This window comes from Bombina bombina, chromosome 4, assembly GCF_027579735.1.
Source record: "Bombina bombina isolate aBomBom1 chromosome 4, aBomBom1.pri, whole genome shotgun sequence".
NCBI classification, from domain to species: domain Eukaryota; kingdom Metazoa; phylum Chordata; class Amphibia; order Anura; family Bombinatoridae; genus Bombina; species Bombina bombina.
Window position 1 is genome coordinate 637997696 of NC_069502.1, and position 27812 is coordinate 638025507.

The following is a 27812-nucleotide window of genomic DNA, read 5'->3' on the forward strand; positions in this document are numbered from 1 at the left end:
ACCTTGTGTCTTGCTGCTTTGCTCAGTGTTTCCATAGAGTTTTGACATTAACTCCTTGTCCTTATTTACACTTTAGATAGTTCTTAATGACTTTGACTGTATATTTGGTGTCATTTTCCTGGTGCAGAATATCTTTGGAGCCAAACAGATGCCTCCCTGATGGTATTGCATGATGTATAAGTATCTGTCTGTACTTCTCAGCATTGAGAAGACCATTAATTCTGATAAAATACTCAACTCCATTTGCAGAAATGCATCCCTAAAACTGCAAGAAACCTCCACCATACTTCACTGTTTTCTGCAGACAGTCATTGTACTACTCTTCAATAAACTGCCCTCTGCTACAATAAAATATTTCAAAATTGACTCATCATTTAATAGCACCTGCTGCCATTTTTTGCACCCCAGTTCATGTGTTTTCCGTAGCAGACCACTGCATCTACACTCCTCAATGTTGCCATTTCTTTGTACTTCTTCAGAGGTTCTTGGACAGTATATCTGCAAATCCCTATCTGCCTTGAAATTTCTGCCTAAGGAAGACCTTGTTGATGCAGTATAACTACCTTGTGTCTTGCTGCTATGTCTTTTCATGGTATATGACATTTGACATTAAACTGTCTTCAGCAACCTCACCTTGTTAGCAGAGTTTGGCTGGTCCTCACCCAGTTTTATTCCTCCTACACAGCTGTTTCTGTTTCAGTTTATTGTATTTTAACTTCATATTAAATTGCTGAGCATTAAATACTGTTTAGTATAATTGCTTAATCATGCACCTATGTGCTAGATTACGAGTGGAGCACTACTTAGCGCTCCCTAGTGTTAACTTCGGTAGAAGTAAACTTTTTGCAAGCGTCAGGTTGCGCTCATATTAAAAGTTTAATGTAAAAAGCTATTGCACGAGCGAAAACCTGATGCGTGCAAAGAGTTGAACTTTGAATACAGTGATTGTGTTAACATATCCTGCCATAGACTTCAATGGACCATGCAAACTGGAATAAATAACATACTCGCACACTAACCCTATCGCATTTATTCAAGAGCGTTAAACCCAACCTGAAATATGAATTTTTCACATTTCAATGTTCTTTACATAGAAGAATATGTTCTACTTATTCTTAAATAAATATTTCTATAAATATCTGATGATTTTTTTGGTAAAATATATACCTATACATGTTTTCAGGTATTTGACTGCAAGTGGCTCCAATGCACGTGTGTGTGTATGTAACTATATATATATATATATATATATATATATATATACACACATGTATATGTTTGTGGGTGGGTGTGAGTACATATGTATTTATGTGTTTATATCTGTATATATGTATATATGTAAATACACATATAAACACATAAATACATCTGTACACACTTACATACATATATAGATACATAAATACACATATTTAAACATGTGTATGTATGCGTATATATGTTAAAGCCCTTTGCATTCTGCCGTCTTTTTTTTTCTTCCAAACACTTTATACCACAAACCTTTGAGCCTTTTTTATTAAATTATTTTTTTTAATATTTTTTTTTTTTATCAGATAGTGTTTATATGAGTGTAACTGCACTTTTTAGATGTATTTATCCTGTGTTTATTACAACTTTTTTCTTCCCCTTCACTTTACACAAGCTCTCAAGTTGCGCTAAACTGTTGAGCATAAATCGTGATTGCACTCTAGCGAACACATCTAACTGTAATACGCACGCTATTTCCGTCGCATGCAAAAAGCCGAAAAAAGCTGATATTGCTTGCACTCTACAGTTAGCGCTACTCTCGTAATCTATCTGTATATGCCTACAAAACCCCTGACTTTGCGTTAGTGTACCTAGAAGAATTGATGCTGTTTTGAAGGCAAAAGGTGGTCACACTAAATATTTATTTGATTTAAATTTTTCTTCTATTCGCTCACTTTGCATTTTGTTAATTGATAAAAATAAACTATTAGCATTTCTATTTTTGAAAGCATTCTTAATTTACAGATTTTTTTCACATCTGCCTAAAACTTTTGCACAGTAGTGTATGTGTTATAAATGCAGTGTGACTGTGTGTTTTAGAAATGCAGCTTACACATGCAGAATAAATAGTATAAAATCTTACTGTTTTCCTCATGGAAGCCATGGAAAACAGTTATCCTCATGGAAGCCAGTGGGTTAAGGCTAACGTTTACTAACACAATGTTCCTACTTACCTGTTGCTGAGATGAATGATCAGCATAATGCCATAGATGGTGAGGTATGGGTGTAGATTGATCTCTGCCAAAGACATTGCAGGAAAGATCAATTCTCAAGGCCAGTATTGCAGCCCTTGTAACACAGATAGATAATTTTAAAAAAATCATACTCTTAAGAATTAGCACAATATATTTTGTATGTATGTATATATATATATATATATATATATGTTATGCTTATTTTTGAAAACGGGGTAATTCCCGAAACGTCAAATAAAATACTTTCTGCATTTACCTAAAGCAAGACCCTGTGAGTGACTTCCTTTTCAGCTGAACTATATATATATATATATAGGAATTTTATGATGATTTAATATAATCATAACCATAATACAATTTGTTGAATTTGCGATACTGTAATCACATGATCTGCTGATATGTTCCAGGTGTTCAAACTCAGTAATATCTTAATAATATAATTGTTTACCTTGCAGGTTTGATAGATAATTCAGGGATTAGAATGTATTACACTCCGCTTATTAGAAGATATGATGCTGGTGTTCTAGAGACAGGCATATGGGTCAGCCTGTATCACATGATCCCACCAGGTGTGCCTGTGTTCAGCTCCGAAGGACACTGCACTATGGAATGTTTGAAAGAGGTGTGTCTAGAGCTTGTTGTTTTAATAATGTACAGCTATTTATTTTCATTGGATGAACATTTATAGGCTATAAACCAGGCTTTCCCAGCAGCAGACCCTAGGACCCACTAGCTGGCTGGATAAACACAATATATTAAAGGGACAGCTACCAAATGCTCTGTGTCAGAATGCAGTGCTCTCAGTATATAAGATTGGAAGACAGCTCTGCATGCTGCTAACACTGAGCGTGTATAAGGGCATCCAATTGTTACTGAGCTGTCTTCCAAGCTCACTGGTGTGCTCAGGAGTACAAGGAACTGAGCCCTGAGAATAACTAAAGAGACACTCGGTTGTTTAAAGGGCCATTATAGTCAATAAATGACATACTCTATTTTGTTAGAGGATGTCATTTTAAGACTAGCAATCCTGCACCCCTATGTGTTTAATCAACGCAAAGTTGTTAAAAACACAGTAGAATATATGCACATAATATATATGACAAATTAAACAGTGCATTACAAAAATATACATGCATGATAAAAGTTTTAATCCTGAAATGATGAAATTGTGTCATTTAGTCTCTCAGGTATTTTTATCTTATCTCCTCTGCTATGGCCAGTTATTATTACTATTGTTTACCTCTTAGTAGGAGGGGAAATAAACGCAGAAGGGGGCAATTTACTGTTTTAGTTTTTGTAATATGTTCTAACTAAAATTACAGGTTTGTCAAAGCCCATATTTTGGCTGTCATTAACACAAACATCAGTCATTTTATTTATTTGTTGCGTTTGTTTTGTTTATTAACATGATTTTATTTATACAGAGTTCAATAACAGAAGATTTTCAGTGTCTGCATTTTTTCCTGGTCATCATTATTATGTTTTTCATTTTATGACTGTTACTGAAAATTTTCATATAGAAAATATTGAGGTTAAAAAATTATCCGCTACAGCGAATCATGTCAGCCAGGCACTTAATATATCTGCCTCATTGTCTTGATATCCTTTGCTGAAGGAGCAGAAATGCACTACTGAGTCAGCCAATCACAAGAGACAAATGTGTGCAGGCATCAATCAGCAGCTAGCTCCCACTAGTATAGGATATGTACATATTATTTTTTAACAATTGATACCAAGAGAACAAAGTACATTTGAAAATGGAAGTGAATTTAAAAGTGTCTTAAAATTGACATGCTCTATCTGAATCATGCAAGTTTAATTTTGACTTTCCTATCCCTTTAAATACATCAGATATCGGAGATCATATCTTTTACCTGAATATTGTATTGAAAGTAAATGATTAGATACAAAATATGTAACTTTCAGTATAAAGTCAAATCTTAAAGAAAAAATGCTGGAGTTAGTGTTTAATATAACTAGAATGGAATAATTTATGCAGTTGTACATCGTTTGATGGCTATAATTTTGAGAGTGTTAATGGGATATAAAATAAATGTTTCTTTCTTTCATGATTCAGATAAAACATACAATTTTAAACAACTTTCCAATTTAATTTGCTTCATTTTCTTGGCATCCTTTGTTGAAAGAGCAGCAAAACACTACTGTGAGCTAGCTGAACATATCAGTTGAGCCAATAATAAGAGGCATATATATGCAACTACCAATCAGCAGCTAGCTCCCATTGGAGCATTGCTGTTCTTACCTAAGTGTGCTTTTCAACAAAGTATAATAAGAGAAGCAAATTAAATAATATAAGTAAATTAGAAAGTTATTTAAAATTGTGTGTTCTGTCTGAATAATGAAAAAAAACATTTTAGGTTTTCTGTCCCTTTAAGATGAACAATATACTTATTGGCCTGTTTTTAATTACTATAGTTTGGCTCATGTTAGCATATACTCTTCTAATGCACATTGTCAATCCAAAGCATAATAATCGTTATTTAGCTAGTTTTACTAGAAGATGTACAAAATATATTCTGATGGTGGAAATACCAATACTACTACCAAGTAGGAAAAATATTCCCATTGGAGCGGTGCTGGCTGCTTATCAATTAGAGAAAACAAAAATTGAAAGAAAAAAGAGCATCCCCAAAGCACTCATTAGAAAATAAAACATAAATGTCTCCTACACCACATATTACATAGGGAAAATCATAAAAATAAAACTTTTATTAAGATTATTCTTAAAAAGAAAAGATTAAAAACCTTTAAAAGAAATTACAAATAACAACTGGTGAGAACAGGACCCAGCATGCAATCATTCTACAATATTACCGTATTTAAATCTACAATATAGGAAAAAGCACAACATGGGTAATTATCCCCACTGCAGTATGTGACACGAGTGAAAAAAGTCCCTCAATATAAACTATCTGTGGCTATTAAATGCTCCGCACTGGATCAGAAAAAAGGATTTGTAATCTACTAAGCTCTCATGTCACCCCACTGCAATTACTTAAAAATACCTGAGTATTCTTGTTCTACTTTCCCTTTAAGATGGGGAAAAAAACTCTACAAAAATACAAATCTTTCATTGAAATCAATGCAATGCCCCAAGGGGCATTGAACTCACCAGGACAACCTGACACAAGTTTCGCAACTCAGTTTTGTCAAAGGCAAAGCGCAAATCACATTTCCAAATTTTATTGGAAGTCAGAGCCAATCACAAGTTGTCAGGAGTTTTATTAGAAGATGGGCTATTATTTGTTTTTAATAAAAAAAAAAAATTGTTTATTGATTGTCGTGCAATAGTTTACACTGAGTGATCCTTACCAGCACGCTGGCATCACAATTTACACTACATGCAGTTATCATTGAACATTAAAGGGACATGAAACCCAATATTTTTCTTTCATGATTCAGATAGAGAATACAGTTTTAAACAACATTCCAATTTACTTCTATTATCAAATTTGCTTCATTCTTTAGATATCTTTTGTTGAAGAAATAGCAGTGCACATGGGTGAGCCAATCATACAAGGCAGCTATCTGCAGCCACCAGTCAGCAACTACTGAGCCTATGTAAATATGATTTTCAACAAAGAATATCAAGAGAATGAATCAAATTAGATAATAGAAGTTAATTGGAAAGTTGTTTAAAATTGCATGATCTTTCTAAATCAAGAAAGAAGATATGTGGGTTTCATGTCCCTTTAAAAGCATTTTTACCACCAGAAATATTACAAAAAAAGAGCTCTTTCAAGCATTTGTCAGTGCAAATTTTACTGAAGAAGACAGCGTTACCAGGGCAGTAGTATAAATCTATATTATATACACATATTTTTTGGATGTATATCTGTATTTCTTTCTTAGCTGGGAAAAGCCTGTGCCAGTCTGCACTCACTAGGATAACAGGAAAATTTCGAATGGATGAGCAGTTCTATTTTTATTATAACGTAGCTACTTGTGTTGAGTGGAACTGAGCCTGAGGCCACATGCTTGTACAGCAATTGAGGTCACACTTTGCCCATGTAAAGCTGATATAACTACTGTCACATGGCTGGGGACATCAGGGATTTCTCTAAGGGCAGGTTGCATTATTGGAGGGCCATGAAAAGTGTTGCCAGCTACCATGATGCATTTTCCTCACTGTCAGCTAGAGCAGAGCCTGGGGTACAGTGTATGTCAAACTCTTAATATGACCTCTTAATTAGGGACTACGCTATTCCAAATAACAGACCAACACAATTTCCTGGGGTATAAAAGGCCACAGCTTGTTTTATTAAATAAAATAACTTAGCATATAAATAAAAACAGATAAATAGCCCCAATAACAGAATTAACATTAATAACCCACGAGGCTTGCCAAGTAACCCATTGTACCTCTGTTCCAAGAATCCCCTCAGGAACCGTACAAGACCTCTCCTGCCTCAGCAGAAGGTACCCCAGCAGAACTCCACAAACCACAAAGAGGCAAGCCCCCCCCCCGCCACCAGGACGGCTTAAAGCCAGACCCTGCCACCACCCAAGGCCTTTTCAACCCCTTCTCTCAAATTGAAATTAAAAAGATGCAGACCACCTCGTTTAAGTGGACCCCATCTCTCAAAAAAAAAGAAGTCTCCCGATTCCCCTTCAAATTCTACGTGCCGTATGGATACCTGTCAGGGTTCTTTCCCTGCTTTGTTTGCCATGTGATGCTGGCAGCCATTTTACTCACCTCTCTTGCTGACTCTGGTGCATAGTGTGTGATGCTGCTCATTTTTTGCATGCCCTTTTATGGCCAGACTGGTGTACATCATCCATGTGAGACAGGTTGCAGTCTCAGAATTGTGATGTCATCACTTATTATTTAAAGGGCCTCTGTTTAGTATGCTTTGCCCTTGCTTTGTCTCAGACCTGTTTGTGAGAGTTCCTGTTCCGGTGTATTACCTGGCTGTCTGACGTCCCTCCTGGTTCCTGATCCCTGGCTTGTTCCTGACTCTGCTGTTCTCCTTGTTCCTGATTCCGGCTCGTCTGACTACTCGCTTTGGCTCCTGACTCGGCTCGTCAGACTATTAGCTTTGGCTCCTTACTCGGTTCGTCTGACTACCAGCTCTGGTTTTGACTCCTGGCTTGTTATTTGACTTGTGGACTTTTTTATTATTTTTTGCTATTAATTTTTACACTTCTCGTCTCAGTCTGATTCCTGGCACCCTATCATTACGCAAGGGCCATGAATCCTGATGGATGAACATGATTACTGCTTGGATCAATTTGTACTAGCCCTGCAAACCCTGCTGACTCGCACTGCACATTTGGACCAAAGTGTTCCGCAAGTTATGGCTGCTCCTATTTCCGCTGCTGCACCTAGTCCTAGCAGGAACATGTCCAGTTCTGCACCTCTACCTCAGCGATATGGAGGTGATCCTATTCAGTGCAGAGGGTTTTTGAACCAGGTGGGCATTTACTTTGAGATGTTACCTCAGGCGTTTCCCTCTGACAGAGCTAAGGTGGGATTTCTCATCTCGTTACTCTCTGACACAGCTCTTGCCTGGGCTAATCCCTTGTGGGAGACTAATAAACCTGTGATTTCAAATTACCCTGAATTTGTGGCCTCCTTTCAAAGGGTATTTGATGTTCTGGCTCGCTCCTCCTCTGCTGCTAAACGACTCATGTCCATCCAGCAAGGTTGCTCAGTATGCCATTGAGTTTCGTACGCTTGCCGCAGAGGTAGGTTGGAACAATGAATCCCTTGTTGCCGCCTTCTTTCATGGGCTTTATGATGCGATTAAAGACAAAGTTGCTGACAGAGATTTACCAAAGGATCTCGCGGCTTTGGTGTCTTTTTTGATCCTAATTGACATCAGATTCAGAGAGAGGCCCTCTTTCAAGGAGCGCTTGCGGAAGCCTCCTGTTTCGTTGTCTCCTACGTGTTCGTTCCAACCCATGCCTCCCTCTCCTCCCATGCCTCCTGGTCCAGAGTCACCAGGTACTGCTGAGCCGATGCAGTTGGGATTCACGCGTCTCTCCGCGGTGCAGAGGGCCTTTAGGAGGAGGGAGGGGCTCTGCCTCTATTGTGGGTTACAGGGCCACCTTTTGAAGTCTTGTCCTACACGGACGGAAAAACGCTCACACCTAAGGTCCTGTTGGGGTCAGACCTTGGGTGGTTTATCCTCGTCCCCGGAACTGCTAAAGGAGAAACCTTTGGTCACGGTTGTCCTTTCCTGGGTGGACTCCTCCATAGTCACCCAGGCTCTTTTTGACTCCGGTGCTGCGGGCTATTTCATTGACAGTGCTTTTGCATCAAAGCACTCCATTCCTGTTTTGCCTCGGTCCGTTCCGCTTGCTATTGAGGCCATTGATGGCAGGCCCCTTCAGCCCGCACTAGTTACACATGAGACCGCTCCGTTACCCGTGGCTGTTGGGGCTCTCCATTTTGAAACCTTCCAGTTCCAGGTAATAAATTCTCCGCATTTTCCAGTTGTTCTGGGTTATCCCTGGCTCCAAAAGCACAATCCCAGTCTCGACTGGCGCAGGTCCGAAATTTTGTCGTGGTCTACGCAATGTATTTCCACTTGTCTTTGGAAACCAGTTAAAGTCTTGTTCACTTCTTCGGTATCTCAATTACCAGAGGAGTACCGAGAGTTCCTAGACATTTTTGACAAGGTGCATGCCGGTACGTTGCCTCCTCACCGGTCTTACGATTGTGCCATAGACCTGCAACCCGGAGCCATTCCTCCTCTGGGCCGGGTTTACACTCTGTCTGTTGCGGAGAATTATGCTATGGAGGAGTATGTTGCTGATGCTCTGCCGCTGGGGATAATACGCAAATCCTGCCCTCCTGCAGGGGCTGGCTTCTTCTTTGTGAAGAAGAAGGGTGGCGAGTTAAGACCATGCATTGATTATAGGGGTCTTAATCGTCTTACCATTAAAAATGCTTACCCTATTCCGCTCATTACGGAACTCTATGACCGCCTCAAGGGAGCTACGGTCTTTTCTAAACTTGATTTGAGAGGAACGTACAATCTCGTTAGGATCAAGGAGGGCCACGAATGGAAAAAAGCATTTAACACCAGGAGCGGGCATTATGAGTATCTTGTAATGCCCTTTGGCCTATGTAATGCTCCTGCTGTTTTCCAGGAACTTATTAATGATGTCCTACGAGATATGTTGCAACAGTGTGTTGTGATGTATTTAGACAACATCCTCATACACTCACCCACGCTTGAGGCTCATTGTTCTGATGTTACACGGGTTCTTCAGAGTCTACGTGAGGACGGCCTGTTTTGCAAACTCGAGAAATGTGAGTTCCATCAGACTCAAGTAACCTTCCTAGGTTATGTTATCTCTGTTGCAGGGTTCTCCATGGATCCTGACAAGTTGTCTGCAGTTCTGCACTGGCCTACCCAGTAGGTCTTCGTTCTATTCAACGTTTTTTGGGGTTCGCCAGTTACTATAGAAAGTTTATTAAAAACTTTTCTTCCTTGGTCAAATCTATCACAGACATGACCCGTAAAGAGAATGATCCACTTCATTGGTCACCTACTGCCATTAAGGCCTTTGATAGTCTTAAGACTGCCTTTGCTGCCACTCCAGTTCTGGCTCATCCTAACCCTGCCCTGCCTTTCATTCTTGAGGTTGATGTGTCTGAGACTGGAGTAGGTGCCCTCTTGTCTCAACGACCTATGCCTGACGCTTCCTTGCATCCGTGCGGTTTCTTCTCTAAGAAATTGCCTCCAGCGGAGTGCAATTATATAAATGGTGACAGGGAATTACTGGCCATAATTTTGGCACTCAAGGAATGGAGGCATCTTCTCGAGGGTACTAGCGTACCAGTGCTCATTCTTACTGACCACAAGAATTTAACTTATCTATCTGAAGCAAAACGTTTGTCGCCCAACAGGCCAAATGGGCGCTATTTTTGTCTCAGTTTAATTATGTGGTCTCCTACCTGCATGGTAGTAAGAATGTTAGGGCTGATGCCCTCTCTCAACAATTTTCACCTCTGTCCAAGGAGGAGTCTGTACCTACTCCAGTTATACCTCCTGACCATAGTTTGGCTACCATACGTACTAATTTGACTTCTCCCTTTGGGGAGGAGATCCTGGCTGCACAAACCAATGCACCTCCTGAGAAACCTAGTGGTAAGTGTTTTGTTCCTGAGAATCTTTGAACAAAACTTTTGCAAACTTACCACTATCCTAAAGCCACTTGTCACCCAGGCAAGAACCTAATGATTTGGTCTGTCACTTGACAATTCTGGTGGCCAGGTCTTTGTTCTGATGTTGCTGCGTATGTTGCCTCCTGCTCAGTTTGTGCACAGAATAAGACTCCTCGACATCTTCCTGTGGGTCTCCTTCAACCGATTGCTAATGGTGAATGTCCTTGGACACATCTTTCCATGGACTTCATTGTCGAGCTCCCTGTTTCCAATGGCAATACTGTTATCCTTATGGTGGTTGACCATTTTTCTAAAATGTCACATTGCATTCCCTTGAAGAAGCTGCCTACCGCTCAGGAGCTTGCTTCAATTTTTGCTCGGGAGGTCTTCCGTTTACATGGGTTACCCAAGGAGATAGTGTCAGACTGGGGAAGCCAGTTAGTGTCCAGATTTTGGTGTTCCTTTTGTGCTCAAATGAGGGATCCAGCTTTCCTTCTCCTCGGCATATCACCCTCAATCCAATGGGGCTGCGGAACGGTCTAATCAAGCTCTGGAACAGTTCCTCCGTTGCTATATCTCAGATCACCACAATAATTGGTCTGAACTGTTACCTTGGGCAGAGTTTGCTCGTAATAATGCTATTAATGCTTCCTCCAAGTTATCCCCGTTCATGGTGAATTATGGGTTTCAACCATCCTTGTTGCCCGATTCATTCATGGCTCATGGTATTCCGGCTTTGGAGGAGCATCTCTGGCAACTCCGTTCCACGTGGGTGCAGATTCAGGATTACCTTCATCGTTCTATGCAGCGCCAAAAGTTCCAGGCTGATCATAGGCGTCTGCCCGTGCCTTCCTACCAGGTTGGTGACAGGGTTTGGCTGTCCTCCCGCAACTTGAACCTTCTTGTGCCTTCCAATAAACTGGCTCCCCGTTATGTTGGTCCTTTTCGAATACTCCGACGGGTCATTCCTGTGGCCTACACACTTGACCTTCTTCCTGCAATGCACATCTCCAATGATTTTCATGTCTCCCTCTTGAAACCATTGGTTTGTAATCGGTTTACCACTGTGTTGCCTCGTCCCCATCCTATCTTTGTTGACAACCATGTACAGTATTTGGTTCACTGGAGGGGTTATGGTCCAGAGGAGCGTTCATGGGTTCCCTCCTCTGATGTTCATGCTCCCGCCCTCCTCCGTGCCTTCCATGCCCGTTTCCGCAATAAGCCTTTTGTCCTCCCGCGGGGGAGGGGTCGTTGAGGGGAGGGTACTGTCAGGGTTTTTTCCCTGTATTGTTTGCCATGTGCTGCTGGCAGCCATTTTACTCACCTCTCTTGCTGACTCTGGTGCATAGTGTGTGATGCTGCTCCTTTCCTGCATGCCCTTTTATGGCCAGACTGGTGTACATCATCAATGTGAGACAGGTTGCAGTCTCAAAATTGTGATGTCATCACCTATTATTTAAAGGGCCTCTGTTCAGTATGCTTTGCCCTTGCGTTGTCTCAGACCTTTTTGTGAGAGTTCCTGTTCCTGTGTATTACCTGGCTGTCTGACGTCCCTCCTGGTTCCTGATCCCTGGCTTGTTCCTGACTCTGCTGCTTGTTCCTGACTCTGCTGTTCTCCTTGTTCCTGATTCCGGCTCGTCTGACTACTCGCTTTGGCTCCTGACTCGGCTCGTCTGACTACCAGCTCTGGTTTTGACTCCTGGCTTGTTATTTGACTTGTGGACTTTTTTATTATTTTTTTGCTATTAATAAAGGTGTGATTATTTTTGCACTTCTCATCTCAGTCTGATTCCTGGCACCCTGACAACCCACCACCATTCTTCTCTACAAATTTACTCAATATCCTATTGACCTTCCTTCTAGAAGCTTCTAGCCTCCACACATCCCAGGCTGCTCTAACCGAGGCTCAATCTCAGTCCACACCAAAATTAAATCAGGAAACAGATCCAACAACCTAAGCAGGTCCCTTTTTATGCTTGCTGACAAATCTTTTTGAGAGATGAAGCCAAAATCATTCCCCCCAGCGTGGATCACCAACAACCCCAGTGGGCTAAATAATCTAGTGTATTCAACCACCTTAACAATAACCTGGTTCCATCTCAAGCCTCAGAAACCAAACCAATGGACCCGAACTGTATCACCATCAAGTCCTATCTGGCTCCCCCCATCCTTTGTCTTTGCCGCTCGCCTGGCCCAATATATGTACGAATGGCCGATGATCCAACACTCCATGGGACCTAACAGGGGGACAGAAACAAAGACTACAGCACCAACTCATTTCTCACATATGATCTAAAACTGTTAGAGGCCCACCTCCCAATCCCCTTAATACTTGCGTCTGACATACCCAACATTCTTGCTTCCATGGCAGCCCCAATCCGGAAAGAGTGAGACCCGAAGTCGAGGTGCAGGAGCCCCAAAAACGCTAACGTCTCCCTAAAGACTGCCACAAATTGTAATCGGGACAAAGTGTCACTGTTCCTGTGGACAAGCAAGGGCCCCCCCTATAGCCTTAAGACCTATAGTTCTCCCCTTTCCACCCTGATCAGTCTTAGAATGCCGGAGCCAGATAAACAGTTGCGGTTATGGATCCAAACATCACTCTGCTGGATACCTCCCTCGTCCCTTTTAGACGCCCCCACAACCTCCGATACTCAAAAAGCAGCAAAAAAGGTTAAAACATAAGCCGCATGAAAAAGCGCCACTTCGTATTCGTCAGAGCACACCGTGGACAGGGCTTTCGCCACCCTTTGTAACAATGAGAATATCACTGGCCTCCTCGTGTCCTGCACCCGTCGTCCCTTGCATAAACCCCTAACCACCATACGTACGACAAATGCCTTCATAACATCCTCCCAGCCCAGACACTGACACTGAAAGGCAATTGCTGCCAACCTGCACTTCACCATAGCCCTCGATACCCCACTTCCCCTCCACTCTGCCATCCATCTCACCAACACCTTCGACCAGCTGTGGGCCGTAAGGGCCCCCCCAGCCCCCTTTAGCACTCCAAACCAGTCCTTCCATACCTGTGCGTAAGCCTTCCATGTGGACCCAGCTAGAGCAAATCTCACCATCTTCAACAAGTCAAGAAATCCACCTTCCACAATTCCCTTGGGCAATGCATCCCTGTCTCCTCCGCCAACGGGACCAGCTCCCGGAATCTGTCCCACTGAAAACTGAAAAGAGAATCAGCAATCGCATTCAACTTCCCAGGCACATGCACAGCATTGAAAATAACATTACATCTCAGGCATTCCAGCACAAACAAATGAAGGAGAACAACTACCGGAGGGGATAATGCCGACAAGGAGTTAACAGCCGACACAACACCCATATTATCCGAGTGGAACAAAACTTTTCTGTCCCGCAGCAAACTCGGCCAGATTGCTAAGGCCACCAATAATGGAAACAATTCCAGAAACACCAAGTTCTTTGTAAGGCCCTTTAAATGCCACTCCACCGGCCACGCGTCCGAGCACCACTTACCCCCCAAATAGGCTCCGAACCCATGCGTCCCAAATGCATCCGTAAACAGATGCACTTAAGGGTCCTGCCAACTGACCTGCTGAATTAAGGACCTCCCGTTAAATTCCTCTAGGAATCTCAGCCAGATCACCAAGTCTTCTTTTAAAGCTTTAGTCAAGCGAACATTTTGGAAAGACTCCTTCATCCTCACAGTGGCCAAGGACAACCTTCGGTAAAATACTCTCCCCACCGGGATGATCCTGCAGGCAAAATCTAATTTACCCAACCAAGACTGCATTTCCTTCAAAGGCAACTTCTTACGCCCCAGGGCCCATCGCAATACGCCACACAAGTCAACTACTTTGTCAATCGGTAAGCTGCATTCCATCTTAACTGAATCAATGTGGATTCCCAAAAAACTAAGAGAAACACAAGGGCCCTCCAACTTATCCCCAGCCACCGGGATACCGAACTCGACAGCTATGTATCCAAAATTATCCATCAAACGCTGGCACACCTCAGCACCCGGAGGACCCACGAACAAAAAATTGTTCAAATAATGGACCGAAGAACCCAAACCCTAAACTTGCTTTACAACTCATTCCACAAAACATTTAAACTTCTCGAAATATGAACACGAAATTAAACAACCCATAGGGAGGCATAGGTCCACAAAAAACTTTCCCTCAAAAACACAACCCAACAAATAGTGACAAGATGGGTGGACTGGCAGCAACTGAAAAGCTGCATCGATGTCCACCTTTGCCAAAAGGGTCCCCCAGCCCGCCTGCCTGACCAACACCACCGCATCATCAAACGATGCATACCTAACCGCCGCCAGGTCCGGGTCAATATAGTTGTTAACCAAAAAGCCTTTTGGGTACGACAAATGGTGAATCATTCTAAACTGCCCCGGTGCTTTTTTGGGACTACCCCCAATGAGGACAGCCGCAGGTTAGGTAGCGGGCTGGCTACAAAGGGGCCAGCCATCCACCCCAAGGAGACCTCCTTCCCCAACTTTTCCCGAACCACTCCCGGCAACTTCCTGGCGGACTTCAAGTTCCCCGACAACCCAACCCCTTTTACTGAAAGGGGATGAGGAAACCTGAGCTAAAATCTGTCAGGAGCAGCTCAGCATCCCCTCCTTTTCCCTGAACCTTAGCGTATTGCCTTAGCCACGGGACCATCTTTCTGATGTCCACCGGTGACCGAGCCCGGAACACCCACTTCTCCTGGTCTAACCCCGGCCTTCCATTTCCTGAAGCATTTCGCATAGGGGTGAATCCCCCCACAACCTGAACATTCGTGCTTATACTTGCACGAAGACCAGAATTGACACTGCCTGCTATTGAACTGGAAACACAGGCCCTTTTGGAGGGCCACCGCTGAACAGCTGCTGGCCGTACTGGCGAGTCTGCCCCCACCAGGATGAAAGACTGCCCCCCTCATAAAGGAGTCATAATCTCCAGCCAAATCCCCATGTCCCTATCATCCCACCTCATGTCAGGACGAATTGCTATCTGCTGACGAAACTGCTCGTCATATCTCCACCAAGCCATACCCCCATAAGTATGGTAGGCTGAGGAAATCTCATCCGGGTAGCAAAATAGGGCGGAGCCCTGGTCGGGAGACTTCTGCATAATCATGCTGGCCAGGATACAAAAAGCCCTGAACCAGTTAGCAAATGTTTTTGGTATCTTCCGATACCGTTTTTTATGCTCCTCCTCCTCCTTCTTCCCCTGCTCGCCCTTTGGGTCCTCCTTAATCTCTACAAATTGATCCAGGGGAAGAAGCGAAAACAACTCTAGGAACCCCTTTTTCCAAATCTTCTCTTTAACCTCATTAGTTAAATGCAACCCTAAAGGACCTATAAAACAGAGGCACGGCCTCCGCAACGCTTCCTCTGACACCTTCAGTGACCCACCCCTGGAACTCCCTGCTGCACTGCCCGCGCTGCTCACCGCAGGGTCCCCCGCTGGTGACCCAATGGGTGCCTGTACAACCCCTACCCCCGCGTTCCCAGCCGCCCCCATCACCGCAACCGCTGCTGCCCCTGGGGTACTCGTGCCTCCAGGACTGGCTCCCCACGCCCCCGCTGGGCTCGTCACTGCACAAGACTGCTCCACCTGCATAACCAACTCCCTCAATCCCTTTAACAATGCATTCTGCACCTCATTCACACTCCCGCTCTGATTAATAGATGCACTCATGTCTTTGGCCGCCTTACTTGTGGTTCTATGCACCGTCCCAGCTCCGGAAGTCACTCCCAACCTTTAATGGCACATCAAAAACATCATCTAATACACCCCTCTCAATCCGTCCACATGCACCCTTTCCCCTGGCAGTGTGCCTGCCCCTCCCTTCTCCACCAAAACCCTGAGGGGGTGAAATGGACCCCAAGAGCTGCACCAAAACATGCAGTTCCCCCACCTGGCCAGCTGTAGACAGCTCCGGGACGCTCTCCTCCTGGAACCCCCTCAAAGTCACTAGGGATATCCTCGATGACAAGGGAATCCCCATCCCTCTCCCAAATCCCGCTGCTGTCCTGTCTCTGACATCCCTCTGGTGTTGATGTCTGCGGCACTATCAAGAAGAAGGGCAGTTATAGCATGCACCAAACATGGCCCAGGTACACCTGCATGGCCCCCCAAAACCATAGTCCACCTACCCCCCACACTAGAATATACAGGGGGAGATGGAATGGATAGATATAAAAATGTGGGGGTGGGTGGTACCTAACTTTATCTAATCAATCTATGGGGGACCTCCCCCCCTTATGAGAGCCCAACTAGGCCGCGGCCCCCTGTGGCCTACCTAAATACCAGGGCATCCCCCCTTTGATCCCCAGCCTCCCGCGGCCCATCTGGTCCAGCACGGGAGTTCTGGGGCCCCTATAGTATGACATATTTTACTATGGCTCAGGCTTATCAAGCTTAAATTACCCGGGCCCGCCTGAACGGCCCCCCCATCCCACCACGTGTCCTCATTTTGGGCCTCACACCCAGACACTTCCCCCCTGGCCTCATTTGGGCCTACTCAATAATCCCCAGGCCTCATTTTTTTGGGCATCCCACCCCATGTTCCCCAATGGCCTCATTTGGGCCTATCTCCCCCCCAATCCTGACCCCCCCTACCTTTGGAACTCCCCTTGACCCTTGTAAAATGTTTTGCTCATTTTTACCGGGGGGTGGCACCGGTAATCACCGGTCCTCCAGACACTGAATCCATTGCCCCTCAGCCTACTGCCACACTGCCCAACCTTCGATAGCCCAGCCTCTTACCTGCTGAAGCAGCTGTTGCCACCTCCTCCGACTTCTCTGCCTCAGGCCCAGCCGGGTGCGTCATGGATCCCATGTGACCGCCATCATCTTCCCGCGAGAGCGGCCCAGCGTCTCCACTCCTCTGATGTTCCCGCCGCTCCAGCTCCTGGGACTCCAACCTCTGCGGGCCGCACCTCCTACCAGCCGTCCGTCCTCTTGTACCTCTCCTGGAAGCGCTGTATGCACTCACCGCCGACCTCCCTCTCCGAGATCCCGCCTCTGGACTGAGGCGCTCTGGCGGCTTCGACCTCTTTAACGGCCTGGCTCCTGGGGGCAGAACTTCCCCCGCCATCTGCTCCGGGTCCCTGCTCCTCCAAGCAATCGCCCCTGCAGCTGCACCAGCAACCACTGAGGACCTCTCCCCTGGCGACAGCTGCAGCTGCTGTGATTAGCTCCTGGAGATTGTCCATGGTGAGCAGGTAAGTACCCTCACATTCTCTCCGGGCTTGATGGAAGTGAGAAGATGCAATAAGCTTCTTCTCAGCGTCAGGTCCGGATAGAAGATGATCCTACTTCCTGCTCAGCCATCCTTAACACCTACCATGAGAGCCCACCCCTTGACCTGAGGATCAACCTTCTACTTGCCCTGCTCTGGGGTCACAGGCCCCTCCAAAATAGACATTTCACAGCAATGTAAGTATATATTGTTCTGTTATAAGATCATATAAAAAATGCAATATATTACATTTTAAGCTTTGTAAAAACATGATACTGTGTTTGTTTGTGTGTGTGTATATATATATATAGTCATACATAGGTATAGATATATACAGATATATATATAGTAATATCTATTTATAAATACTTAGAACATAATCCCCTATGTGAAGAAAATTGGAATGTGAAATATTTAAAATACATACGCAATTAAACACTATGTTATCATGATTGTAACTGAACTTTCAAATGTATTTTTGATGTGTTTTGTGCCACTTTCTTGTCTTGTGTAACAGTTAACCAGAGCTCTGAAGTCTCACTATCCCAACCCGTGATAAATTTGATTGTGCTCATGGGAACACGTTTACTTTCAACTTGTAATATGCACACTACTTGCGACGTGCGCAAAGAGCTGCAATAAATTCTTTATCACTAGGCTGACCATATTGCCGCTTTAAAAAGGGACACATATGAAAAATACATATGTCAGGGCTGTTTAAAGAAATGGTTTTGTATAAGAACCCTCACATATGTATTTTTCATATGTGTTCCTTCTTAAAGCGGCAATATGGTCAGCCTACTTATCACTCACATACAACAGTTGGCCACACTCTTAATCTAGCCCTTTATTGGGTAATTACTGCAGTCTTATATAATAATAACAATGTAGCATTTTAAATAAAAACATTATTTATTAGTGTTGGTATTATAGACATACTTTTGAATGAAATATGAGTGCTGGGCATGATGGGGCAGAGTTGATTTTGACTTGGTCTGATCCAGGAGGATATGCACAGCCTTCCTATACAAATATGGTGGTACATTTTTTCTGTAAAGCAACATGACCATCTTGAAATACCATATTTTAAAGGCAAGTCCATGCACTTTCCTTAAACTATGAATCTGGTTGCAGGAGGGCACATAGAGGGGCAGACATGATTCAGGTGAAGTGATACCACTACTGATTGTAGAGCCCCCACGGGCCCCCTAGGGGTGTGTACCTGATCTCAGTTGAGACCTCTGAGACCCCTATAGTTATGCCCCTGGTCTGATCCCACCCTATAATAAGCCTCTAAAATATTGTATTCTAGGCCTGGATGATAATTAAATCTCAAAAGAACTGCCATTTATTAAAAAAAATAAAGCAACCAATAAATATCATAAATGATCTCTTATAACGGCACTGTGATTATAAATGTAAGAATATTAGTTACAAATATAAAATATCTGGTTTATAGCCATCTATTTGTGCCCCTTTATACACACCTGCACTTATTTTTCATTATTTTTTTTTACTTCTCACAGGCTCTCTGGGGTATTTAGATCAGTTCCCTGTTCATAGAGTCTTCTAAAAATATATTGTATTTATTTCTTCATAGGTTGCCTTGCTCTATTGCTGTACTGAGATAAAACTTGTAGTTTTACTTATTTAATTCCTCAGTAGTGGCTTTCAGATTGTTTTATTAATGACGATAAACTCAGTGTGATTTAACCTCCAATTGCACAGTCTATACAGTTTAATCTGCCCCCCCCCCAATTAACGAGTGATCTTCAGTACAGTATAAATACTCTGAAGCACTTTTAGTTTGTAGGATTCATTTATTCTTTTATAGCATCACTAAACCAATAGCAGTCTCATTTCTTAAATAATGAAAATCTTAGTTTGAGATTGACGACTGCTGTTGCAAATATGTATATGATTTTTATTTATTTTTACAGGTCTACATCAAAAGACACAACACAGAATGCCACAATCCCGAAGTTCTAAATACGGAAACTTAAAAATGCTGACACAACATAATCCCGAATATTAAAATGCCGAAAAAATAAAATACCTAATTTGTAAAATACCGAAAACCAGAATCCCGAAACAATAAAATCCTGCAAGATTATCAACACTTAGAAAACCACAATCCAAAAGCGATCACTGGTTAGACTGGCTGAGCAGCCTCTGCCTGGGGCGGTTGAAGGGGGCGTCCCGCCGATCCTCTGGTATCCAGCCCAAGTGAACCTTGGGGAGTGTTAATTTTGCTAGAAGTAAGGTTTTTGCGCTCGTCAGGTTGCAATCATATTATGAGTTGAACATAAACTGTTTTCGCTCTTGCACTAAACCGACGAGAGCGAAAAGCATAACTTAGAATATTGCGTGCACGTTCACGTATTCCCCCATATAAGTCAACAGAACAAAAAAAGTTGGAAAAAAAACAACTCGCACGTAAACAGGATCGCCTATTTTCATGTGCGCTAACCCAACATGAAAATATGAATATTTCACATTCCAATGTTGTTCACAGAACAGAATATGTTCTATTTATTCATAAATAAATAATTATATATATATATACACAAGTCGAAGTGTGGAAGTGGCACACACCATCCGTTGCAACCATGTTGGTCGAATAAATATTCACTGTGGAAGTAAACCTGTCTCTTACTGCCTCCATTTGATAAAGGTTCCTATGTGAACCGAAACGTTATGGGTTAAGGCCTTATTTGTTTATTTGACAAGTCCATTTCGATCTGAAGTCTCTGCCACTAGGCAGTTGCAAGATTATATTTATCCTGATGAAGGCCCAACTGAGGGCCGAAACGTCGACCATGTATTAGTGTCTTTATTAAAAAAGAAAACATTTATCTTCTAAATAAATCCTGAGAGTGCCCTTCTTCAATTCGAATATATATATATATAAATATATATATATATATATATATATATATATACACAGTTGTGATCAAAATTATTCAACCCCCTTTGCAAATCAGGTTTATTATCAAAATTTACAGACTTTCAGATGTTTGCAATGCTCAAAACAACGAATGCTTCAAGTGGTTTCCCCAAATTTAACTGAAATTGCAACTTTTAATGAATTCGGCAGTCTCAAAATGATTCAACCCCCTGAATAGATTTAGAAAAAGTAGATAGGAGCGCTAAAAGCTAAAGGTGATATAGAGAAATCAAGTGTAGACTAATTAAAAATAAATAGAATAGTTCTATAAATGAACAGAGATTTATTTACAATAAGTGAAATGTAAAAACGGACGTCTCCGTAAATAAAAACAAATATAACAGACTAGTTGCCACCATTCGGTATAAACTTGATTTGCAGAGTTCACAATAAAGTAAGCATAGTCCGATTCCACACTGAAATCTTAGTTGGAAGTTGGTTTGCTAGCAAAACAGGGGCTTTATTTACGGAGACGTCCGTTTTTACATTTCACTTATTGTAAATAAATCTCTGTTCATTTATAGAACTATTCTATTTATTTTTAATTAGTCTACACTTGATTTCTCTATATCACCTTTAGCTTTTAGCGCTCCTATCTACTTTTTCTAAGTTTTGTGTTCACTTTTTCTACCTAGTTGGGGACTCATAGGTAATTTTAGGAGTTTGGTGCTACTTCCTGCGCTCTCTAGTACAACTCTCATAGGATTTGTTTTGTGCCCCTGAATAGATTCCCTCACAACAGCACAAATATATAATACATGAAATACTTGAACTGGCTAGGGGTTTGTTGAGTGTCACATTTGACTGCATGTTACAAATATGGCTAAGTCAAAAGTATGGTTCAAAAGTTAAAAGAAGAGATCATCGCCCTTCACAAACAAGGAACAGATACAAAGGCACTGAATGTTTCTAGAGACACCATTGGAAGCAAAAAAAGGGACAGAAAAAAGGAAGCTATCAACGGCTGCAACCAGATTTCTGAGAAGGTAGGTTGAGAAAAACCCTTGAGTGACTGCAAAAGACCTGCAGCAAGACTTGGTGGCAACAGGCACTGAGGTTTCAGTCTGAACAGTTAGGAGCGTACAAAACGCAGAAGGTTTCCATGTCAGAACTCCAAAACGTGCACCACTACTGACCTAAAAGCACAAGTAAAGTCAGCTCCAATATGCTCAAAATCATATCAATAAGCCACAGAAGTTTTGGGATTCTGTTCTGTGGAGCGATGAAACAAAACTGGAACTTTTTGGTCCGATGGATCAGCGGTAAGTCTGGAGGAAGAAGAATGAAGCATACGCCTAAAAGAACACTCTGCCTACAGTTAAGCTTGGGCATCATTTGACCTTACAACAGGATAAAGATCCCAAGAATACCTCAAATTCCTTAAAGGCTTGGTTGTAGAAGAAGTCCTGGAAGATTCAACTGTGGCCATCACAGTCACCTGACTTGAACCCCATAGAAAATCTTGGTGGGATTTGAACACAAACCCAATAATATTACTGAACTGGAGGCCATTGCTTATAGGAAATGGACTAAGATTCCTCAGAAATGTTGCCAGAAGCTGGTGTCTGGCTATACATCTCGTCTGTAGCAGGTCATAACAGCAAACGGGTGCTCTACTAAGTATTAAAGATGCTTGCCATGAAGGGAATGAATAATACAACTTTGCATTTTTAGTTGAATTTGGGGAAACCACTTCAAACATTCGTTGTGTTTAGCTATTTCAACTGCTTTTGTTTGATTTGTTCATTGCAAACAGCTTAAAGTCTGTCAATTTTGACAATAAACCTGATTTGCTATGGGGGTTGAATACTTTTGATTACAACTATATATATATATATATATATATACTGTATATATATATATATATATATATATATATATATATATATATATATATATATATATATAAAAAATGGTATTTTGGTACAATATATATTTATACCTATATACACTGCATATATAGATAATTATATTTAGGTATAGATATATACAGAAATATATAGGAATATCTATTTATAAATACTTAGAACATATTATGCTATGTACAGAGCACTAGGATGTAAAACCACTGTAACTCCCATCAATTAACTCCCTAAATGCTAGGACCCTGACTACCGTTACCTACTTAGCTTCTTGGACTCTAGCTGCTATTAACCATAACGTGCATGGCAATACATGCTCTATCTGCCAAACCCAATTACAATTGAGCGCTGAACCACTAGACCCCTAACATGAGTAACCCCTAAGCTGCCAGACTCACGAACATAATAATCACTGAAGCGCTAAGACCCCCTAAACAATATTAATTCCTAAATTGCCAGACCACCCTTTGCTAATATCACTCCATTGCTAAGACCCACTAAATTCTATTAACCGCTAAACAGGCCAGCCACATCATAAATCATATATTTTTTAAACTCTTCAAGCTCTTCTTCTGTTCTCCAAAAAAAACACCATATCTAAATTTGATTAATTATATTTTGTTCAATTTAGTTTGAAAGAACTACAGGTGGCCCTCGTTTTACAACGGTTCAATTTACACCGTTTCAGAATAACAACCTTTCTCCTGTTAAGTGTGGTCAGTCCACGGGTCATCATTACTTCTGGGATATTATCTCCTCCCCTACAGGAAGTGCAAGAGGATTCACCCAGCAGAGCTGCTATATAGCTCCTCCCCTCTACGTCACCTCCAGTCATTCTCTTGCACCCAACGAATAGATAGGATGTGTGAGAGGACTGTGGTGATTTTAATTAGTTTATTACCTTCAATCAAAAGTTTGTTATTTTATAATAGCACCGGAGTGTGTTATTCATTCTCTGGTAGAATTTGAAGAAGAATCTACCTGAGTTTTTTTCTATGATTTTAGCCGGAGTAGTTAAGATCATATTGCTGTTTCTCGGCCATCTGAGGAGAGGTAAACTTCAGATCAGGGGACAGCGGGCAGATTAATCTGCAAAGAGGTATGTAGCAGTTTGTTATTTTCTGACATGGAATTGATGAGAAAATCCTGCCATACCGTTATAATGTAAACTCAGCCTTAAATGCAGTAGATGTAGCTGGTATCAGGCTGTCATGTATGTATATTTTACACTTCAGTATTCTGGGGAATGGTACTTCACTGGATTTATACTGTATGCATAGACTTAACCTATTTTGCAGGGACTTGCAATAGGTTTTAAATAACAATTAATTTATTGAGGTTAAACGTTTTTTTTTTGCTGGCATGTAAAAACGTTTATTTCTCTGAGGTACTGGGTGAAAAAATGTTTGGGCACTATTTTTTCCACTTGGCAATAGTTTTGTTTAATTTCAAGCAGTTCACTGATCTCTCTCACTGTTATGTGTGAGGGGGAGGGGCCATTTTTGGCGCTTTTACTACGCATCAAAAAACTCAGTCAGAGGTTCATTTTCTTCCTGCATGATCCGGTTCATCTCTACAGAACTCAGGGATCTTCAAAGCCTTTTTTGAGGGAGGTAATCATCACAGCAGAGCTGTGAAGAGTGTAGTTTACTGTGATAAAAAACGTTTATTTGTGTATTTTTTCTGCTGCCAGGGTTAGTTATCCTTTGCTAATGGGAACAATCCTTTGCTAAAATTGTATATTTCTTACAAAGATTTGATGCTATAACTTAATTATTTTCAACTGTCATAATTTTTTCTGTGCTTCTTATAGGCACAGTTCGTTTTCATATTATTGTAAATTACTTGAAAAAGCATTTCCAAGTTGCTAGTTAATTGCTAGTGTGTTAAACATGTCTGATTCAGAGGAAGATACATGTGCTATATGTGCTAATGCCAAAGTGGAGCCCAATAGAAATTTATGTACTAACTGTATTGATGCTACTTTAAATAAAAGTCAATCTGTACAAATTGAACATATTTCACCAGACAACGAGGGGAGAGTTATGCCGACTAACTCGCCTCACGTGTCAGTACCTGCATCTCCCGCTCGGGAGGTGCGTGATATTGTAGCGCCGAGTACATCTGGGCGGCCATTTCAAATCACATTACAGGATATGGCTACTGTTATGACTGAAGTTTTGGCTAAATTGCCAGAACTTAGAGGCAAGCGTGATCACTCTGGGGTGAGAACAGAGTGCGCTGATAATATTAGGGCCATGTCAGACACTGCGTCACAGGCGGCAGAACATGAGGACAGAGAACTTCATTCTGTGGGTGACGGTTCTGATCCAAACAGATTGGATTCAGATATTTCAAATTTTAAATTTAAGCTGGAAAACCTCCGTGTATTACTAGGGGAGGTGTTAGCGGCTCTGAATGATTGTAACACAGTTGCAATACCAGAGAAAATGTGTAGGTTGGATAAATATTTTGCAGTACCGGCGAGTACTGATGTTTTTCCTATACCTAAGAGACTTACTGAAATTGTTACTAAGGAGTGGGATAGGCCCGGTGTGCCGTTCTCACCCCCTCCGATATTTAGAAAAATGTTTCCAATAGACGCCACCACACGGGACTTATGGCAAACGGTCCCTAAGGTGGAGGGAGCAGTTTCTACTTTGGCTAAGCGTACCACTATCCCGGTGGAGGATAGCTGTGCCTTTTCAGATCCAATGGATAAAAAAATTAGAGGGTTACCTTAAGAAAATGTTTGTTCAACAAGGTTTTATATTGCAACCTCTTGCATGTATTGCGCCTGTCACGGCTGCAGCAGCATTTTGGTTTGAGTCTCTGGAAGAGACACTTGAATCATCTACACTAGATGAGATTACACTCAAACTTAGAACCCTTAAGTTAGCTAACTCATTTATTTCAGATGCCGTAGTTCATTTAACTAAACTTACGGCTAAGAATTCCGGATTTGCCATTCAGGCACGCAGAGCGCTGTGGCTAAAATCCTGGTCAGCTGATGTTACTTCTAAATCTAAATTGCTTAATATACCTTTCAAAGGGCAGACCTTATTCGGGCCCGGTTTGAAGGAGATTATCGCTGACATTACAGGAGGTAAAGGCCATGCCCTGCCTCAGGACAAAGCCAAACCTAGGGCTAGACAGTCTAATTTTCGTTCCTTTCGTAATTTTAAAACAGGAACAGCATCAACTTCCTCTGCACCAAAACAGGAAGGAGCTGTTGCTCGCTACAGACAAGGCTGGAAACCTAACCAGTCCTGGAACAAGGGCAAGCAGGCCAGGAAACCTGCTGCTGCCCCTAAGACAGCATGAATCGAGGGCCCCCGATCCGGGACCGGATCTAGTAGGGGGCAGACTTTCTCTCTTCGCCCAGGCTTGGGCAAGAGATGTTCAGGATCCCTGGGCGTTAGAGATCATATCTCAGGGATACCTTCTGGACTTCAAATCCTCTCCCCCAAGAGGGAGATTTCATCTGTCAAGGTTGTCAACAAACCAAATAAAGAAAGAAGCGTTCCTACGCTGCGTACAAGATCTTTTATTAATGGGAGTGATCCATCCAGTTCCGCGGTCGGAACAAGGACAAGGGTTTTACTCAAATCTGTTTGTAGTTCCCAAAAAAGAGGGAACTTTCAGGCCAATCTTGGATTTAAAGATCCTAAACAAATTCCTAAGAGTTCCATCGTTCAAGATGGAAACGATTCGAACAATTTTGCCCATGATCCAAGAGGGTCAGTACATGACCACAGTGGATTTAAAGGATGCTTACCTTCACATACCGATTCACAGAAATCATTACCGGTATCTAAGGTTTGCCTTTCTAGACAGGCATTACCAGTTTGTAGCTCTTCCATTCGGACTGGCTACGGCTCCAAGAATCTTCACAAAGGTTCTGGGTACTCTTCTGGCGGTACTAAGACCGCGAGGAATTTCGGTAGCTCCGTACCTAGACGACATTCTGATACAAGCTTCAAGCTTTCAAACTGCCAAGTCTCATACAGAGTTAGTACTGGCATTTCTAAGGTCGCATGGATGGAAGGTGAACGAAAAGAAGAGTTCTCTCTTTCCACTCACAAGAGTTCCCTTCTTGGGGACTCTGATAGATTCTGTAGAAATGAAGATTTACCTGACAGAAGACAGGTTAACAAAGCTTCAAAATGCATGCCGTGTCCTTCATTCCATTCAACACCCGTCAGTAGCTCAATGCATGGAGGTGATCGGCTTAATGGTAGCGGCAATGGACGTAGTACCTTTTGCACGCCTACATCTCAGACCGCTGCAATTGTGCATGCTAAGTCAGTGGAATGGGGATTACTCAGATTTGTCCCCCACTCTGAATCTGGATCAAGAGACCAGAAATTCTCTTCTATGGTGGCTTTATCGGCCACACCTGTCCAGGGGGATGCCATTCAGCAGGCCAGACTGGACAATTGTAACAACAGACGCCAGCCTACTAGGTTGGGGCGCTGTCTGGAATTCTCTGAAGGCTCAGGGACTATGGAATCAGGAGGAGAGTCTCCTTCCAATAAACATTCTGGAATTGAGAGCAGTTCTCAATGCCCTTCTGGCTTGGCCCCAGTTAACAACTCGGGGGTTCATCAGGTTTCAGTCGGACAACATCACGACTGTAGCTTACATCAACCATCAGGGAGGGACAAGAAGCTCCCTAGCTATGATGGAAGTATCAAAGATAATTCGCTGGGCAGAGTCTCACTCTTGCCACCTGTCTGCAATCCACATCCCGGGAGTGGAGAACTGGGAGGCGGATTTCTTAAGTCGTCAGACTTTTCATCCGGGGGAGTGGGAACTTCATCCGGAGGTCTTTGCCCAGATACTTCGACATTGGGGCAAACCAGAGATAGATCTCATGGCGTCTCGTCAGAACGCCAAGCTTCCTTGCTACGGGTCCAGATCCAGGGATCCGGGAGCGTTTCTGATAGATGCTTTGACAGCACCTTGGACCTTCGGGATGGCTTATGTGTTTCCACCCTTCCCGATGCTTCCTCGATTGATTGCCAGAATCAAACAGGAGAGAGCATCAGTGATTCTAATAGCACCTGCATGGCCACGCAGGACTTGGTATGCAGATCTAGTGGACATGCCATCCTGTCCGCCTTGGTCTCTACCTCTGAAACAGGACCTTCTGATCCAGGGTCCATTCAAACATCAAAATCTAACTTCTCTGAAGCTGACTGCTTGGAAATTGAACGCTTGATTTTATCAAAACGTGGGTTTTCTGAGCCAGTTATTGATACCTTAATACAGGCTAGGAAGCCTGTTACCAGAAGGATTTACCATAAAATATGGCGTAAATACTTATATTGGTGCGAATCCAAGAGTTACTCATGGAGTAAGGTTAGGATTCCAAGGATATTGTCTTTTCTACAAGAAGGTTTAGAAAAGGGGTT

General features: G+C 42.5%; 1 protein-coding gene across 1 annotated transcript in view; it reads left to right on the forward strand.

The window, feature by feature from the left end:
• The window catches only part of MOXD1 (monooxygenase DBH like 1), a 240419-nt gene that overhangs the window by 141238 nt on the left and 71369 nt on the right, over positions 1-27812 (forward strand). The window contains exon 7 of the mRNA XM_053710674.1: positions 2678-2844. Within this exon, the coding sequence (XP_053566649.1) occupies positions 2678-2844 (167 nt within the window). The remainder of the gene's footprint in view (positions 1-2677; positions 2845-27812) is intronic.